General features: G+C 39.7%; 1 protein-coding gene across 5 annotated transcripts in view; it reads left to right on the plus strand.

The window, feature by feature from the left end:
• Positions 1 to 19,062, plus strand: part of amacr (alpha-methylacyl-CoA racemase) — a 91,691-nt gene that overhangs the window by 4,357 nt on the left and 68,272 nt on the right. Inside the window, exons 2-4 of one of the 5 annotated variants that reach the window (XM_087990277.1) lie at positions 13,888 to 13,963; positions 14,283 to 14,490; positions 17,723 to 17,975. In XM_087990277.1, coding sequence (XP_087846403.1) covers positions 17,732 to 17,975 — 244 coding nt within the window. In that variant the 5' untranslated portion in view covers positions 13,888 to 13,963; positions 14,283 to 14,490; positions 17,723 to 17,731. Of the gene's footprint in view, positions 1 to 13,685; positions 13,964 to 14,282; positions 14,491 to 16,451; positions 16,540 to 17,722; positions 17,976 to 19,062 lie in introns of those variants that run through there. The other 4 variants (XM_087990274.1, XM_087990280.1, XM_087990282.1 and 1 more) reach the window with 4 other exon arrangements.

Below are 19,062 nucleotides of genomic sequence, written 5' to 3' on the forward strand. Positions count from 1 at the left end.
TGCTTCCAAATGCACCTGTTGGACTATAACCTGGTGTTGTGCGATTTTTAACTTAGTTAACCCAAGTCCAACACCGACATCTCCAAATCACATCTCCTTTTTTCCAAGAAGTTGGCATTGATAAACTACCAGCTTCACCACATTATTCCAGTCCAGGTCTCATATTACTTCAGCCTTTCAGACTTCACTTGAAGCTCATAGACATCTATAGTGTACATATGTCTGACTGCTATTGTGTGCAGGGACAGACACACATCACATGTTTCTTATGGCGATCAGATTGATTTCTTACACTTACTTACTTTGCTTATTGCAGGCTGTCAGCCTCTGTGGCTTGCATTACTCTTTAGTGCAGAAGGAGAGGCAGGTAGCCTGTTATGGTGAGAGCCCTGAAAAGTCAAAGGGCTGGAAATGTCACTATGGCACCATGCAACATCAATGTTACACTCACTGCAGATCCCATGTGTTGCTGGAACTGAAGGGTTTGAGTTGTAAAGAGAGGCTGGATAGGCTGGGACATTTGTCACTGGAGCTTAGAAGATTGAGGGGCATAAATAAGGTGAATAGCAAAGGTATTGTCCCTCTGGTGGGGAGTTCAGATGAGAGGGATATTTTTAAGGTGAGAGGCAAAAGATTTAAAGGAGGGGCAACTTTTCACACTAGAGTGGTTCGTGAGTTTAGAGAAAATTTGTAGCTCATGTTGAGGTTCTGGATGTAAGTTCGCTTGCTGAACTGGAAGGTTCGTTTTTAGACATTTTGTCACCATGCTAGGTAACATCATCAGTGAGCTTCCGGTGAAGCGCTGGTGTTATGTCCCACTTTCTGATTATGTGTTTAGCTTTCCTTGGGTTGGTGATGTCAAGACCTTCAAAACCATCAATAATATCCTTTTTGACATAAAACCACAAAAGAGGAAAACAACAACAAATTGCCACTCCTAGATGTCACTGTAGAGTGAACAGTTAATGGGGAACTTCAAACCAGCGTCTACAGAAAAAACAACACATATGGACCAAATACCGATCTATGGAAGCAATCATCCCAACGTCAACAAACGAAGCGACATTCGAACATTACTTCAATGAGCCAGCACACACAGCAACACCGAGGAACTATGAAGAGCAGAAAATGCAGCGTATTTAAAAAAAAGATACCCAATGAACACAGTCCACCGATTTCTCTGCAACAAACCTAAACAAGACAAAACGCGCCCAGAAACCCTAGCCACTCTCCCCTATATCAAAGACGTCTCACAAGTGACTGCCAGACTACTCAGACCTCTTGGCATCATGGTAGTCCACAAGCTCACCAACACACTAAAACAGCAGCTAATGAACTTGAAAGACCCTATACAGACAGCGAACAAAACAAACATAATTTACAAAATATCTTGCAAAAACTGTAACAAACACTACATTGGACAAACAGTCAGAAAACTAGCCACTAGGATACATGAACATCAACTTGCCACAAAAGGACATGGCCCACTCTCACTCGTATCCTTACATACAGATGAGGAAGAACACCACTTTAACTGGGACAACACATCCATCTTAGGTCAAGTCAAACAGAGACACACACGAGAATTCCTAGAAGCATGGCATTCCAACAAATACATCGATTTGGAGCCCATCTATCACCCTCTGCGAAAAAGAACAGGAAATGACTTCACCAACCTAAGGAAACCTAAACACACAAATAGAAAGCGAGATGTAACACCAGCACTTCACCGGAGGCTCACTGATGATGTTACCTAGTATGGTAATGAAATGTCTGAAAATGAACCTTCCAGCTCAGTGAGCAAACTTACATCCAGATCAGAGTGGTTTGTATATGGAATGAACTACAGCGGATGTGGTAGATGCGGGTATGTTACAACATTATAAAGATATTTGGTTAGTTACATGAATTGGAAAGGTTTAGAGGGGTATGGGCCAAAAGCAGGCAAATGGGACTAGTTTAATTTGGGAAACTTGGCATGGAAGAGTTGGACCAAAAGGTCTATTTCCATGCCCCATAACTCTATGTCTATCTTTGGGCTGGGCCAGATTTTCCTGCATTGAGCCAGAAGGTTGAATTGAATATACTAGAATTATATGGAAGAACACTTAGTAGATATGTGGTGAATGGGGCAAGGGAGGTGGTGAGGGTCCCCAGTAAGTGAGTAGGAAACCCAGGGAAGGAAGTATTAATAGTTTGGAAGTTTTTTTTAAAAATTCACCATGTAGCATATGTGTGTCACTGGCTGGCCAGTGTTTTTTTATTGTCTGCTGTTATGTGCCTTTGAGGAGGTGGTGGTGAGCTGTCTTGAACTGCTCCAGGTACATCCACAATGCCATCAGATAGGGAATTCCAGGATGTTGACCCAGCGACAGAGAAGGAACCACAAGATTTCCAAGTCAGGATGATGAGTAGCTTGGAGAGGAACATGTAAATGATGGTGTTTCTATGTATCTGCTACCCTTGTCCTTTAGATGGAAGCGGTTGTGGGTTTAGAAGATGCTATCTGAGGGCATCTTTTTTAAATTTCTGCAGTGCATCTTGTAGATAGTACACATTGCTGCTACTGAGCATTGGTGGTGGAGGGAGTGGATGCTTGTGGGTGTGGTGTCAGTCAAGTGGGCTGCATTGTCCTGAATGGTGTCAAGCTTCTTGAGTGTTATTGGAGCTGCACACATCTAAGTAAGTGAGCAGTATTCCACCACACTCCTGACCTGTGCCTTGCAGATGATGGACAGAAGGAGAGTCAGAAGGTGAGTTATTCGCAGCAGTATTCCTAATCTTGCAGTTGCTCTTATAGCCATTGTGTTTAAGTGGCATGACTATGTTTACGTGGCGAGTCCAGTTGAGTTTCTGGTCAATGATAACACCCGGATGTTGATCGTAGGGGATTCAGTGATAGTAACACAATTGAACTTCAAAGGGTAGTGGTTAGATTGTCTCTTAATAGTGATGGTCATTGCCTGACATTTGTGTGGTACGAATGTTACTTGCCATTTGTCATCCCAAGACTGGGTAATGTCCCAATCTTGTTGCATTTGAACATGGACTCCTTCAATGTCTAAAGAGTCGCAAATAGTGCTGGACATTGTGTATCAATCGAGAAACATCCCAGCTTCTGACCTTGTGATGGAGAGAAAATTGTTATGAAGTAGCTGAAAATGTTTGGGCCTAGAACACCCTCGTGAGGATCTCTTTTCTCAAAACATTATTGAGGCTAGATCAATTGAAAATTTCAGAATTTACGTTAATAGATTTTTGTTAAGACACGTTTCAAAACATAAGTTTGAGTTAAGACGATCTTACTGAATTGAGCACATCAAAGGGGCTAATTAACCTGCTGCCCTTGCAATGATTGTGATTCTTTAAGCTAAAAATTTGGATGGTAAAGAAAGCAGACCAAAGTCTTTACATTTTGTTAAACTAAATATTATGATCAGTTATTGATAAGATTTACTCACGTGTCTAAATCAAATATATTTGTGGAAGATTATGATTGATCACCATGATCAACAGGGTGACAAAACCAACATCCTGCAAGTAGGGTGATTGGAGTATTGGGGAGTTCCAAATCAATTGCCAGTCTGTAAATTGTCATCTCCCCAGGCAGCACCTTCCATGCAACTAATCGATATTTAGGTTCAGAACGCAAAGGACAGCTGACATGAAAGATCAAAATCTGAGTAGATATGTGTTTGTTCTGGGAATTTTCATCAAAACTTTGCTGTAACTGGGGGACCTTCTGCGTTTCAAGTTCAAGGCCTAATTACAGCTTTGCATATTACCATGCAGTATCTGTGGTCTGTGTGCTTGCTGTTAATAATTAACATGTGAAACTGTCCACATTTTTGATAGCTGAATTAAGACCGTTCAAAAACTACAGTATTTCTGCACTGAATTGTCAGGGTAGATGAGGTTTGAATGTCCTGTACCTGGGCTTGAGGTGGTACAGTGGCTCAGTGGAGTTTACACATTCTCCCCTTGTCTGTGTGGGTTTCCTCTGGGTGCTCCAGTTTCCACCAAAGGAGTGCAGTTTAGGTGGATTGGCCATAAAAAATTGCCCATGATGTCCAGGAATGTGTTAGGTGGATTAGCCATGTAAATGCAGCGTTACGGGGCTAGGGTGGGGTGGTACTAGGTGGAATGCTCTTAGACAAAATGGTCTGCTTCCTTACTGTAGGGATTCCATGAAGAAAAACTGAAAACCTTCACCAACAGAAATAAAAACAAACCTTATTATGCATTTATGAGAGGAATTACTAGGCAATAATGAAAACACCTTTATTTCTTGTTGACATTTGCCATTCCCTACAAATCTTAACTTCTCCTCAAGAAATAGAAACTGTTTTAATCTCATTTGACTTATGTAATTTTACTCCAAAATATGAATTGCGTTTGTATTATGTGTTGCTTTATCTTGCACTAAATTCAATTTGTAATACTAGAGTTTTAAGTTACTGTACAATATTAACATAAATTCAGATGAATTTAATATAATTCTGAATGATCAGTGTTCTACTTGATTCAATACTAAGTGTTTGTAACTTAGCAGACAGGATAAGAAGAAATCTTACAAGATGCCTAAACCTACACTTCCTTTCCCACCAATGTAGGTGATCGTTTTGGCAAGTCCTGACAATGTTTCACATGTTAATACTGGGCTATTTCTTATGAACTCAGTAAAAAAAAAGTTAATACCACAATTAATAAAAAGAGAAAACACTGGAAATACATTTATCTCAAATAGCAATTGTGAGAGGAGAAACAGAGTAAACACTGCAGTTTTATTATCTTACGTCAGAACAGAGTATTTGACTTTTGCATTAGCAAATAGTAAATACTGGAACCAACCGCAGAGAATACTGAAGAAACTCAACAGAGAGAAATAGTGTGACATCCTCAGAACTGGCTATTGGATTTGAGGGAGATAAATTACACTGGAGGAGATAATTGATTTGACCAAACTTTGATTATTTGCTTTTAAGGCAGTTTTGTTTTCCTTGGACCTATGTCTCAATTGAATATGTTTTATTACTGCAGTAATGTCTTCGACTGGGAAGTAGCTACTACTAAGAGAGAGAAAAATGGACTTGAATGTGATATGAAGACAGAGATAAGAAGCAGGGCTACATTATAGAGATTTATAAAATCATGATGGGTTGAATAGCCAAAGTTTTTTTTCCCCATGGTAGGGAAATCCAAAACGAGGGGACATGGTTTAAGATGAGAGAGGAAAGATTTAAAAGGAACCTGAGGCAACTTTTTCATGTAGAGGGCTGTGTGTGTATGAAACGAGCTGCCAAAAGAGGTGGTAGAGGTAGGTATAATTACAACATTTAAAAGGCATCTGGACAGGTTCATGAATTAGAAGGGTTGAGAGGGTTATGGGCCAAATGCTGGCAAATGGGACAAGATCAGTTTAGGTATCTGGTTGGCATGGCTGAGTTGGACTGAAGGGTCTGCTTCCATGCTGTATAACTCTGTGACACAAAGACATGTGGAGGGGCAGGTAGTGTTGAGGCAGGAAAGCTGCAGAAGGACTTGAACAGGCAAATACGTAGCAAATGGAATATAATGTGGGAAGATCTGAGATTATGTGCTTTGATAGGAAGAACAGAGATGAAGAGAACATATTTTCTAAATGGGGAAAAGCCTCGGAAATCTGAAGCAAAAAGGCACTTAGGATTAGGCACTTAGTTCAGAATTCTTTTAAGGTTAGCATGTAGGTTCAGTTGACAATTAGGAAGGCAAATACGGTGTTAGCATTCGTTTTTAAAGAATACAAGAGCAGAGATGTACTGCTGTGGCTGTATAAGGCTTTGTTCAGATCATATTAGAACATAGAACATAACACAGTGATGCTGTTCTAAATTAACTCCATCTGCCTGCACATGGCCTGTATCTCTCTATTCCCTGCCTGTTCATGTGTCTTCCCAAGTGCTGAGTAAACATTGCTTTTGTAACCTGTTTCTACCACTTTCCCTGGCGGCACTACCTTAAACCTATGCTCCCTGGTATTTGAATTTGCAGTGCGAAAAGGACTCTTCACTATCTACCCCATACAGGCCTCTCATAACTTTATATACTTTTTCAGGTTGCCCACCAGAGTGTGACGCTCTAGTGAAGCGATCCAAGTTTGTCCAACTTCTCCTTTTAGGTAATTGGAATATTGTGAGCCATTTTAGGCCTGGACAAACAATATGCTGGCTTACACGGGTCCAGAGGAGATTCATAAGGATGATCTCAGGATTTAAGTGTTTGTTGTATAAAGAACAGTTGAGGATTCTGCATCAATGCTGAATGGAGTTTAGATGAATGAGTGAAGGGGAATCTCATTGAAACTTATAGAATTCTGAGAGGCCTGTATGGAATGCATGTGAAGAAGGTGTTTCCACTAGTAGGAGAGACTAGGTTCCAAGAACATAGCCTTGGGGTGAAGACACAACCTTTTAGAACTAAGGTGAGGAGGGGTTTCCACAGCCAGAGGGTGATGAATCTGTGGAACTCATTGCCACAGAAGGTTGTGGAGGCCAAATCATTGAGTGTATTTAAGACAGAGATAGGTTCTTGATTAGCAGAGGCATCAAGGGTTATCATAGAGGCATAGAATCGCTACAGTGTGGAACCAGAACCAGACCCACCCCCAACCCTATTCTCATAATGCTGCATTTACTAGGGCTAGTCCACATAGCCTGCACATTCCTGGACACCATATTTACCATGACCAATCCAGGAAACCAGAGCGCCCAGAAGAAACCCATGCAGACATGGGAAAAATGTGCAAACTCTACACAGACACATGAGGCTGGAATGGAAACCAGGTCCCTGGTGCTGTGAGGCAGCGGTGCTAACCACTGAATCACCAAGGTTATGGGGAGAAGGCAGGAGAATATGGTTGAGAACATATTAGCCACAATCAAATGGGGAGACTCTACTGGCCATGTGGTCTAATTCTGCACTGATATCTTATAGTCTTACAGTATTGAACTGGTGAAGATGCAAAAGATACTTGGCAGTTGTTCATGAAGGGTATCATGATCTGATGTCCTATGTGGATGTTTAGAGCTTTTTTTATTCATTCATGGATGTTGGCATCACTGACAGGGCCACCATTTATTGCCCATTGCTAATTGTATTCGAGATGGTGGGAATGAACTGCCTTTTTAATTTTTGCAGTCTATTTGGTGTAAGTAGACCCACAATGTTGTTAAGAAAGGAGTTCCAGAATTTTAATCTGTCAACACTGAAGGAATGGTGAATGGGTTGAAGGAGAACTTGTAGGTGGTGATTTTCCCAAATATGTTTTGCTATCTCAGTGGTATTGCTCATGGGCTTGTTTGAAGATCCTTGGTGAATTTTTGAAGTGCATCTTTCAGATAGTACACATAGATCCAGTTCTGAGGAAGACTTAGACTAGACTTGAAACATTAACCCTTTCTTCAAAATTTGTGCGAAGATTTGTAGCTCGGGTGCTCGTTGTTGTGGTTCTGTTCGCCGAGCTGGAAGTTTTTGTTGCAAACGTTTCGTCCCCTGGCTAGGCGACATCATCAGTGCTTGGGAGCCTCCTGCGAAGCGCTTCTTTGATGTTTCCTCCGGTGTTTATAGTGGTCTGTCCCTGCCGCTTCCGGTTGTCAGTTTCAGCTGTCCGCTGTAGTGGTTGGTATATTGGGTCCAGGTCGATGTGTTTGTTGATGGAGTTTGTGGATGAATGCCATGCCTCTAGGAATTCCCTGGCTGTTCTCTGTCTGGCTTGCCCTATGATAGTAGTGTTGTCCCAGTCGAATTCATGTTGCTTGTTGTCTGCGTGTGTGGCTACTAAGGATAGCTGGTCGTGTCGTTTCGTGGCTAGTTGATGTTCATGTATGCGGATTGTTAGCTGTCTTCCTGTTTGTCCTATATAGTGTTTTGTGCAGTCCTTGCATGGTATTTTGTACACTACATTAGTTACAATCCGCATACATGAACATCAACTAGCTACGAAATTGATTAGGTTGTTAGAGTTGAAGTATAGTAACAAGGTTGTAAAGTAAATAATTAAATTGTAAAAATACTGTAATTAGATGATAAATCATTTAAATTGGATACAGTAAATTTAAAATTTGTTACTTGAAAAGGGTTTGGAACAAAATAATTGATAATATGTCAACCTCCAACACAACGTTAACAAATGACTCGTGAATTTCTGGCCGAATCAATGTTTTCTATACATTAATAATACCTACCTTACTTATATGTTTTTGCCCAGTTTATTAAGCCCAGGAACCCATACGCTTTTAAAATGTAAGAAATAGGGGCAGGAATAGGCTATTTAGTCCGTTGTGCCCATTCTGCCAGAAAACAAGATCCTGATTGATCTTGTATTTCAGGACCATACTAGTTGATGTTTATAATATCCAGAAACCTGTTAATCTCAGCTTGAACGTACCTGATAGCTGAGCATCCCCAGTCCTCTGGAGTGGAGTATTCTAAAGATTGACCACTTCTGAGTGAATAAATCTCTTCTCAGTCCGAAATAACATGTGCCCCATGTTCTGCTTTAATAACTGCTCTCTCAGCCTGGCCTGTTACCAACAATGATATTTAAATGTATACTGCAAGGTATTTCTGCCCGCTATCTGTTTTAGATATGTACCCAAGTTTAATGCAATTCCCCGGTTCTTCCTGCCAAAATAAATCACTTCAGTTCATTCAGTTTCACCTGTTACTTATCCATCCATTCTATCAGGATGCTTCTAACTTCTTGAAGTTTAATATCATCATCACATTTGTTCTGTTGTGAAGATTTTATGTTAAAAGTTACATATTGAAGGAGCAGTGTTATTTAAAATTATCTGAAACATTTTATAAGAATCAATGTTTACATGTCGGAATCGAAGTGTTGCCTTGACTGGAAGGAAAGTCTGTAGCTTAACACTTTTGTCCATGTTTAAACCAAGTCTGTAATGAGACTGGGAGCTGAGAGGCCCTCATGGAACCCAAACTGAGCAGCAGAGAGCATATTATTCTATTGCAAGTACTTATGCACAACTTCTTCCATCACTTTGATAATCAAAAGTAGACTGATGCGACATTAATTATTTAAGCGGGATGTGATCGCTTTTTTTGTGCTCCAGGCATACCAGCTTAATTTTCAAAATTGTTGAGTAGATATCAGTGTTGGAACTATACTGGATCAGCTTGGCTGGGGATGCGGCTAGTTCTGTAACAGGAATCTTCAGTACGAATGCCAGATTTTCATCAGTACCTATAACCTTTGAAGTGTTCAGCCATTTCTTGATATCACAGGGCATGAATCAAATTGGCTGAAAACCAGTATCTGTGATGTTGGGGACCTCGGGGAGGTTGTGATGAGTTGTTCCCTTGGGAAGTTGGATATTTTTGTATATTTCAATGTTGGCTTTTGGGCTTTTTTTAACTTTCCTGCTCTTATTTATTTGGTAACTGATTTCCGAAGTAATTTTGCTTCATTGCCTCAAGATCTGCTAATTCAATGCTCGGTCCTGGCATCATATTGTTTTCTTTATTCCTCTTGGCTTTGACGTTTATAATGTCAGTGTCTAATGCTGTATAACATGGTGTCTCTTCTTTGCAAGTTTGTTTCTTTGCTTTGTTCTGGTGAGTGCAAGGCAAAACGTTTTGATTTCTGGTCTCCTTTTAGCAAAGTTTAATTCTCAGAGTATCATTTTCATGAGAACTCATTGAGCTTAACCTGGAAGGTGTTGAGGTGATCGTGTGGATGAACTGCTGAACATTAATCCAACGTTATTTCTCCCTTCAAACCAGCTTCAGTTGTGTAAGGAAACCATCTCTGGCCTTCTGTCTGTTTATATTACCCAGTCTTATGCTGGGCTTCTTCATTGTTGACGATGAGGTTATTTATGGAACCCCTCCAGCCCTTGTTAGTCTTTTAAATATCCACCACTTTTCCTGACTGGATGTGACAGGATTATAAAATTTAGACCTGATCCATTGGTTTTGGGATTACTCAGTGCTGTCAACTGCGAGCTGCTTCTGCTGTTCTGCATGCAAGTAGTCCTGGGTTATAGCTTCAGCAGATTGATGCCAAATTTTCAGCTAAGCTCTGTGCTGTTCATGGCATGCCAACTTGCACTCTTCATTGAACCAGGATTGATTCCCAGTTTCATTTTAATGGTAGAATTGGGCATATGCTGAGCCATGAGATTAAAGATTGTGGTTGAAAACATTCTGTTGATTTACAATAGTGTCTCATGGATTCCTGGTTTTGGTGTGCTAGAACGTTTTGACTTGCTACATCTCTTTGACCTCTATCCAATTTTGCAGTGTTGCTGCTGTAAAACAAATGGAGGGTATTCTCAACTTGAAGACAGGACGTTGTCTCCAAAAAGATTGTGTAGTGATTATTCGTACTGATTCAGTCATGCATGGATTTATCAGTGTTGGATGGTTTTGGTGAGGACAAGATGAAATAGATTTTTCCCACTTGTTTTTCCTCACCACTTTCTGCAGACCCAGACTAGGATTGCATCCTTTTAAGACCCAGCCAGCTTGATCATTAGTGGTGTTGCTCACCCACTGAGCATTGAAGTCTCCCAGTCAGAGCATATTTTAGGTCCTTGTCATTTTCTGTGCTTCCTCCAAGTGGTGTTCAACATGCAGGTGTACTAATCTATCAGCTGAGGGGTTGTGGTAGATGGTACTTAGCAGGCAGGATGGCAGATTTGTTCCCTTAAATATGTTGTTGTTGATCCTTTGTTTTATTTCATAGCTTTGTCACATTTTTACTTCATAACCTTCGATAATAATTGTACAATAAGCTAACCTTTGATCTTATTTCAAGCTAAACTTTGAAAAATCACAAACTAAAAGAGTGTAAGTGAACTGTATTAATTTACAGTTCACTAACCACTTTGCAAATACACTGTATGATTGTAACAGTTGTCATAATATGGAATTCTTCCTCAGCTACATTATATGATAAATAGCATAACTGCTTTTAAGGGGAGGTTAGGTAGGTAACATGAGGAATCAAAAATATTATGGTTGTGCTGATTAGGTGAAGAGAGGTGGGAGAAGGATTGAGTAGAGCATTAAAAAAAATGCAAAAAACCATTTGTACAGACTTACCTCTGTGCTGTAAACTCTATGCTGTATTTTCTAATCCATTACTACCTCATATGAGTGAATATCCACCATCAAATTGGGTTTTGGACTATAATGATGCATTATTATGTGCTGGTGATCCATTACCCTGGTCATTACTTTTTCTAATAAAATGATATTCTGTCTTAACAGGCATTTTATGCTGAAAAGCTATACAATTGACAATTTAAGTAGCTGATATTATTATACGATGAGACAAACGTTTGGTAATCACCAATAATAACTTCCACACTTTGTTCTTGACATGAATTTTGTAATTCAGTAATTGCTACATAGCTTTCTTGCCTTACAATCCTATGAACATACAAAACTATTGTCGAGAAAGATCTGCCTGCCCATCAGGTCTACCCAACACCACGTTTGCTAGATCATAACCATTATGATGGCTACAGACTACTTCCCTAACCTGAGCACTGCTCTTCCACAAACCTTACTCTCCCAGAGTGGGTCTTTAAGGATACTGCGTACTCAGTACCAACTGACAATGTATTCCCAAAGTATCTCAATTCTCTGGGACAAGAATTGCATAGTATTCAATTTATTTCAACTCTTAGACAATTTAAACTCCTTTTCCTGATTCTGCCCACATTATTAAGATCTTTTAATCATCCAGCTCTTTAATTATTTTTACTGACATCTTTTTGTTCATCTCCCTGTACTGATCTAAAGTAAATAGATCACATTCTGGAGCCTATTTGACATTACAACAGAGACTGCATTTCAAACAATACCTCTGTTTGTAATGTGCTTTATAACATTCATGGATCATGAACAGCAATATATATAAATGACTGCTTTATTGCTAATATTATCTTGATATGTGATGCTGTCTTCTGTTTGTGAACCTAAAATCTTTTGTATCATAATGAAAAATTCATAGACTCAGTATAGCGTTGATCACTGCTTCAAAAAATTGGAAATGCTATTCCTTTTAAAAATTAAATTGTAGGACTCCCCTCCACTCTATCTAAGCCTGTAGTATTGATTTTATGAGAACTTAACAGATTCTATGAGTAAGTGGCTGTTCTGAAGATGTGTTTTATGGAATATTAAATTCTAATTTTAATAGCTGTTTGTATACAAATGGACATTTCAGAAAGGCAGCTTTTAACTGAAACCAAGAGCTCTGACTAAAACTTAAAATGGCTGAAAATAATTTGCATCATAGTTCTATGACATAATATGTCCCTAGGATATATACAAAGTTGTTAAAGACTCTCGTGGAACTGACTTGTTAGAACATTGTCTTTTAATGAATAGAAGTTGTGGTTCTGTTCGCTGAGCTGGGAATTTGTGTTGCAGACGTTTCGTCCCCTGTCTAGGTGACATCCTCAGTGCTTGGGAGCCTCCTGTGAAGCGCTTCTGTGATCTTCCCTCCGGCATTTGTAGTGGTTTGAATCTGCCGCTTCCGGTTGTCAGTTCCAGCTGTCCATTGCAGTGGCCGGTATATTGGGTCCAGGTCGATGTGCTTATTGATTGAATCTGTGGATGACTGCCATGCCTCTAGTGGGACTACTATAGTGGGACAACACTACTATTATAGGACAAGCCAAACAGAGAACAGCCAGGGAATTCCTAGAGGCATGGCACTCATCCACAGATTCAATCAATAAGCACATCGACCTGGACCCAATATACCGGCCACTGCAACGGACAGCTGGAACTGACAACCGGAAGTGGCAGAACTGCTGTGCTCTTCCAGTGCCACTAATCCAAAATCGGGTTTCCAGCATCTGCAATCTTTGTTTTTACCTAGTTGATTTTAACCCTACTGCGAATCCTCTTGCAAGGATGCCTGCCTTGAAGAAGTTTTCCTCCTCTCTCTACAAGAATCTCAGGGAGTCCCTCTCCGACTGCACCATGCTACTTTCTCCCCACCCCCACCCTCCTCTAGCTTATCTCTCCATGCTTCAGGCTCTCTGCCTTTATTCCTGATGAAGGGCTTTTGCCCGAAACGTCGATTTTGCTGCTCCTCAGATGCTGCCTGAACTGCTGTGCTCTTTCAGCATGACTAATCCAAAACAGGAAGCGGCAGATTCAAACCACTACAAATGGCGGAGGAAAGATCACAGAAGCTCTTCACAGGAGGCTCCCAAGCACTGAGGATGTCACCTAGACAGGGGACGAAACGTCTGCAACACAAATTCCCAGCTTGGCAAACAGAACCACAACAACGAGCACCCGAGCTACAAATCTTTTCACAAACTTTGAATGAATAGAAGGGTTAGAAGAACCAGTGGCAAGGAAGTAAGTGAGAAGATTGCATTGAATACCAAAATAAGTCTTCACATTGCCTTCCAAGCCATTCACTACCCTGTCTTGAAAACGTATCGCTGTTCCTTCAGAGTTGTTGGGTCAAAATCCTGGAATTCCCTCCCCATCAGCATTGTGGTTTACCAACAGTATATGGACTGCATTTTAAATTGCTGATGCAGTCAAGCCAGATCCCACTCAGACAATGGCGACACTGTTGGTCTTGTTAAATCTCATTACAATGTTTTCAGAATGTTTTCTTCTTTGCAGGGGGTTCCAGTTCTTCACTTGTGAGGATCTAACCCTTGGAGTGTTTAGTACGCTTTTCTGACTCCGAATGCCTCAACAACTACTCACATGTTCATAGTTAAATCTCTTCTCCTGAATTAGTTACTCATATAAATTTATCAGTTCATACCTTTGGATTTTTTTCCCTTGAAATTGAATTTGCTTTATTTGGCAAACTTTGTTATTCCTAAATTTGTTCATCAGCCCCCAGAGTAAAGGAAAATCTGAAATGAGACCCCTGCCCCAGCCCACCACCCACCGTCTCAAAGAAAATGAAGAGGTAAGACAACTCCGTCATAAGGCTACATGACCTCAGCCTTTTAAAATAATACTTTTACATGCTTCTGTTGCATTAAAACTAAGTTACATTCTAACTAGATTTCATGGATTATGAGTTAGATATTCATAACAAAGTTAATAGCTGAGGTATTAATATTTAGTCACCTTGACTATCACATTGGTTAACACAATACAAGAGACTAATTGATGATATCTCTCAGTAACCAATTTTGATCTATAGAATGTTTAACAGTCAGTGAGGAGCCCCAACAACCTGATGCAGTAATGATAATTCCTTATTTGGCGTCATGGTTTTACAGGTTTGACAGCTAATCATTTGACCATAGTCACCTTGACTGCCAAGAGTAGAAAAGGCGGGACCAGACGCTACCAGGCAGAACCAACAAGGCTGTCTTCGCAGAATGATTGCAAGATGTCAATTTAACACCACTGTGTCCTGGAGAACAACCCTAAATAAGCATTGGCATCTTCAAACCAGCACCTAGATCAGCAAAGGAATTTCTGATTGTATGTTTCTTTTACTTATGAAGTTTAATTTCTATTAATCTATCCCTGTGCAACCTTGCAACTTGCGTTTATGTCTGCTTGTGTATGCGTGACATAGAAAATGGGATAAGTCTTGAAATTTCAATAATTTTCTATATCTTTGCCTGAGTGTGATTTAGCAATAAAACTAACTCCTTATTTGTTCATTCAAAGAATCTGGCTGACTTATTTTTTATATACTGAGCTATATGTAGTTAAGTAGATACTGAATTGACAATATCTCATTCTTTTAACAGTTAAACTCTGCTACAATCAATGTAAGTTTGAGACAGAGGGAGGAGTCATCTTACTGCTCCTCATCTGGCCATAACTTGTCTATCCATTGAATTTTAATATGAATAGGCCTGGGGGCATCAATTTAGGACCCCCACTGCATTTAACGAAACGGCATTTAACGATACAAAATCCAAGATTCAAAAAGTTTATGAATTACTGCTGCTGTTAATTCTTTTAAAATGTTTTGTATTCAGGTGCTTAGTAAGTGGTAAAAAATACCTACTGTCAATGTGTGAGAATATCAGTTTCAGTACTGTCAGCACTGGATTGCAAACAGTTTTGTGGTCTGGACATACAAGGATCAGGAGCTGTTTTTAGATTCATTAAATTCAGTTCACTTATTGCTGAACCTGATTGGATTTACATTTATCCTCTTCTAATTTTCAAGTCCTTCTTGTTCTACTAATGTAGGCATCCTTCATTTTGATTGGTTAAAGAGATTCATGGTTGTTTGCCCTACTGATTTAACTTGCAGGTAACTGCTGAATGAACAACTTTTAAACCTAAATCTGCATGGGTAGGCAGGTAGTATGAAATGCACTGTCCATGCAAAATGTAATCCAATCATGGTTGATTGTCATGATATGAACCCAAACAGACAGGTATGTACACTCATATAACTAGCTGTACATCAATGAAAATGCAGTGGGTTTTGGATATACTTACATCTTAAATTATGGTTAAAATTTGAGGTGATGTTCTCAGGTTGTAGGTGAAGAAATTGCAAGTTGTTTTGTATGCTAGGTCATAGAGTCATACAGCATAGAAACTGGCCCTTTGGCCCACTGTGTCTATGCTGACCAACAAACACCAAATTAATGTTAATCCCATTTACCTGCACTTGGTCCATAGCCTACTGTGCCCTGGCATATTAAGTGCTCATCCAGATGCTTCTTTAATGTTGCAAGAGTTCATGCCTCCACTATCCCTCAGGAGAGCATTCCGTTTTTCTTCTACCCTTTGGGTTAAAAAAAATCCTCAGATCTCATCTGAACCTCTTACCCATCACCTTAAACTTATGCCCCCTGGTCTTAGACATGTCTGGCATGGGAAAAGATCCTTGCAATATACCCAATAAATGTCTAAGTTTTGTATACCTCAACCAGATTTCTGCTCAGCCTCCTGTGCTTCTCCTCTGGTAATCAACCCAAGTCTCTTCATCCCAGGCAACATCCTGGAGAGTAGCACTCACTTTCTCTCCACATTATGCCTCTATGATATTCATGTTGTTGCCATCAACTGCCACATGATGCTTTTCAAAAGATGGAATGCTAATGTGAATTGAGATTAATTATCTCTCAAAACTATTGTGCAAGTTCCTGCCCACTGGAGAACTTTAAGTCCTTAGATTAGCAATATAACTAGCTGGGAGACGGGGTCAGAGAATTGGACAGGGAACTTAAAGCATTACCATTTAGCAATGCCAAACATCACATTTGGACATTTTCCAGGATACTTAACTTACCCCCTTCATATTAACTCAAAATAAGTTACTAGAAGAAGAAGTGGACTTTAATTCCAAAGCAATATGTTGCCTGAGGTTAACAAGGGACCGAATTTTGCAATGCTCAAATTGTTTTGGGAGGAAGGAGATGGCTTTGTTGAGAACAGAATTTTGATTGCACCAAATAATTGCAACTATAGATACTGCAAAATTTCAACCTCCAAAATCAGAGACAAATTTACAAAATAGTGGAATCTCTTAGTGGACCAAAATATCTCTGTATGGAACAGGTGACTAAATATTCAATACATTTAGTTTCATCCTTTTTTGAAAAGTTGGGCCATTTTTGATACTGTTGTGTTGTGGTACTAGGCTTTTCCTAATTAGAGATTTGACATTTGTGTAAACAAAGTACTTTTTAAAAATCATTGCTCTTGGGCATTGTTAGAAGTTTGTGGAGAAAAAAAAGTGACAAAAGTATAAAACTAGAGCTGCTAAAATTCTGAATCAAATGCCAAGCTACGTGGTGGCCTTACAGCACCAAGGACCTGGGTTCAATTCCAATCTCAGGTGACTGGGTGGAGTTTGCATGTTTTCCCCCTGTCTGCATGGTTTTCCGTTAAGTGCTCTGGTTTCCTCTCACAGTCCAAAGATATGCAAGTTAGGTGGATTGGCTGTAGTGTTCAGGGATGTATAGGTAGGTGGATTAACCATGGGAAATACAGGGTGAAAGGGATAGAATAGGGGATGGATCTGGGTGGGATGCTCTTCAGGGGGTTGGTGTGGACCTGTTTGGTCGAATGGCCTGTTTCCACACTGTTGAAATTCTATCATTCTGATAGCAATGATCAGGGAAGTTAGCATTGCTGTTGAGAATAAAAGTCAACATGTCAGGTTTCTACTCTTATTAGAATTTTTAAAAGTTGTATCTGAGAGGAAAGGGCAAGTGTACTTATTGAGGCTTTGTTGGATTAGTTTGTGGTAGAAGTTGTAAATGGTGGAAGAAGTCTGGAATTGCAAGTCTTAGAGAAGCTGGATACTCTGCAATCATACTTAATTTGGGCTCCTGCAGCGGGGTGAAGAGCTTGATTTGAATTTAAATCTTAGATCCAGTCTGTTGAAGAAAGCCTATGATTTTTTTATTGCCCGTCCTATCAGTCAGAAGAAAGACAAAATTATAATGAGGCATTGTCATTAAATGCAAAATGGGTTGTTCATATTTCCTGCAACCACCCCGCCACACACCCACACACACACACACACACAACCTCACTTGGCATTGTCCAACTACCTACTGGCCTCTCCTTTTACAGTTTCTGCCAACATTTGGACTTAAGTGTTGATACCAGAAATTCAACTAATAAAAAACACAGAAGACACGTTCTTTATATTATAATGGACAAATTGCTATTCTTACACATTTTTGTATAATTATTATTGTTTAATTAACATAGAAGAGTTTTCCTTTTACAGTGAAACAAAATGGCTCTAGCAGGAATCCGTGTAATCGAGCTTGCAGGTTTAGCACCTGTTCCCTTGTGTGGAATGATTTTGGCTGATTTTGGTGCCACAGTTGTACGCATAGATCGAACAAGGATGGCTACAACTGACGTGTTAGGTCGAGGTAAACGCTCAGTGGCCTTGAATCTGAAGAAACCAGAAGGAGTCAAAGTGTTGAAGCAGCTTTGTAATCAGTCTGATGTTCTCATTGAACCTTTCCGTAAAGGTAAGACACAAAACAAAATTACATTGTTGTTCTTGGATCTCAGTATATATGTTTTTAAAAATGCAAAGGTTAGTTGAAAAGAACAAATATTTGAAATACTATTTAAAATATATACCCATATACATAACTTGAAAAATAGTAGGAAAACCTCAGCAGCACTGGCAGTATCTGTGACGAGAAATCAAAGTCAACATTTTGAGTCTAGTGTCCTTTCATCAGACAATGTTGATAGCTATGAAAGTTACAGAGTCATAGATCATAGAGGATAGGGTGAGGGGAGGGTTGAGGAGTAAACATTAAGTGGAGACAGAGCCCATAGAGAGAGAAAAACAGTTGGACAGACAAAAGAGTGGATAAAGCTTAGTCTAGGAGAATGAATATTTGCTAATGGGGCATTTTAGCAGCTGACAATGGGTTGTGTGTAGCAGCAGCCCATGTGATGATGAGACCTGATGCGTGGGGATGAGGGAAAGACATGGAGAAATGGGAAAGGTACTCAAGCTCTAAAAATTGTTGAACTTGATATTGAGTCCTGAAGGCTGCAATGTTGGTTTTTGTTTCTGATTTCCAGCATCTGCAGTTCTTTGAATTTTTTGAAAAATATGAAATTGGCAGTACAGAACCTCGATACAAACATTTGTTGAAGCTTTTCAACTTGTACTCATTTCATAAGATTACTAATTTAAACAAAAGCAAACATTTACACTGCATTAGAGGAGCATGTTGATTATCTTGTAAGTGGACTCCAATTGTTAGAAATTTGACTGTGGAGATGTGGAGAATATATCATTATGCTAATTGACACTTAATTGTCAGGCTACACTTTCATTTTGAACTCAATAGGTTGACTCTAAGTAGTCAGGGCATCACTGTCACCTATTTTGTTGGAAGGGATGCCATGTGTGTATATGTTCTTTCTTTATTGCTGCAAGGTCTTGTGTGTTAAATATATATAGCTTCCTGTGCACACAACTGTGTCAAATTATGAGCCTGACAGATGATCTGAATGAAGATTCCTGATGAAGGGCTCTTGCCCGAAATGTCGACTCTTCTGGTCCTCGGATGCTGCCTGACCTGCTGTGCTTTT

This window comes from Chiloscyllium plagiosum, unplaced genomic scaffold (assembly GCF_037043375.1).
Source record: "Chiloscyllium plagiosum isolate Xiang-an unplaced genomic scaffold, Cpla_swu_hap1 HiC_scaffold_1, whole genome shotgun sequence".
NCBI lineage: Eukaryota > Metazoa > Chordata > Chondrichthyes > Orectolobiformes > Hemiscylliidae > Chiloscyllium > Chiloscyllium plagiosum.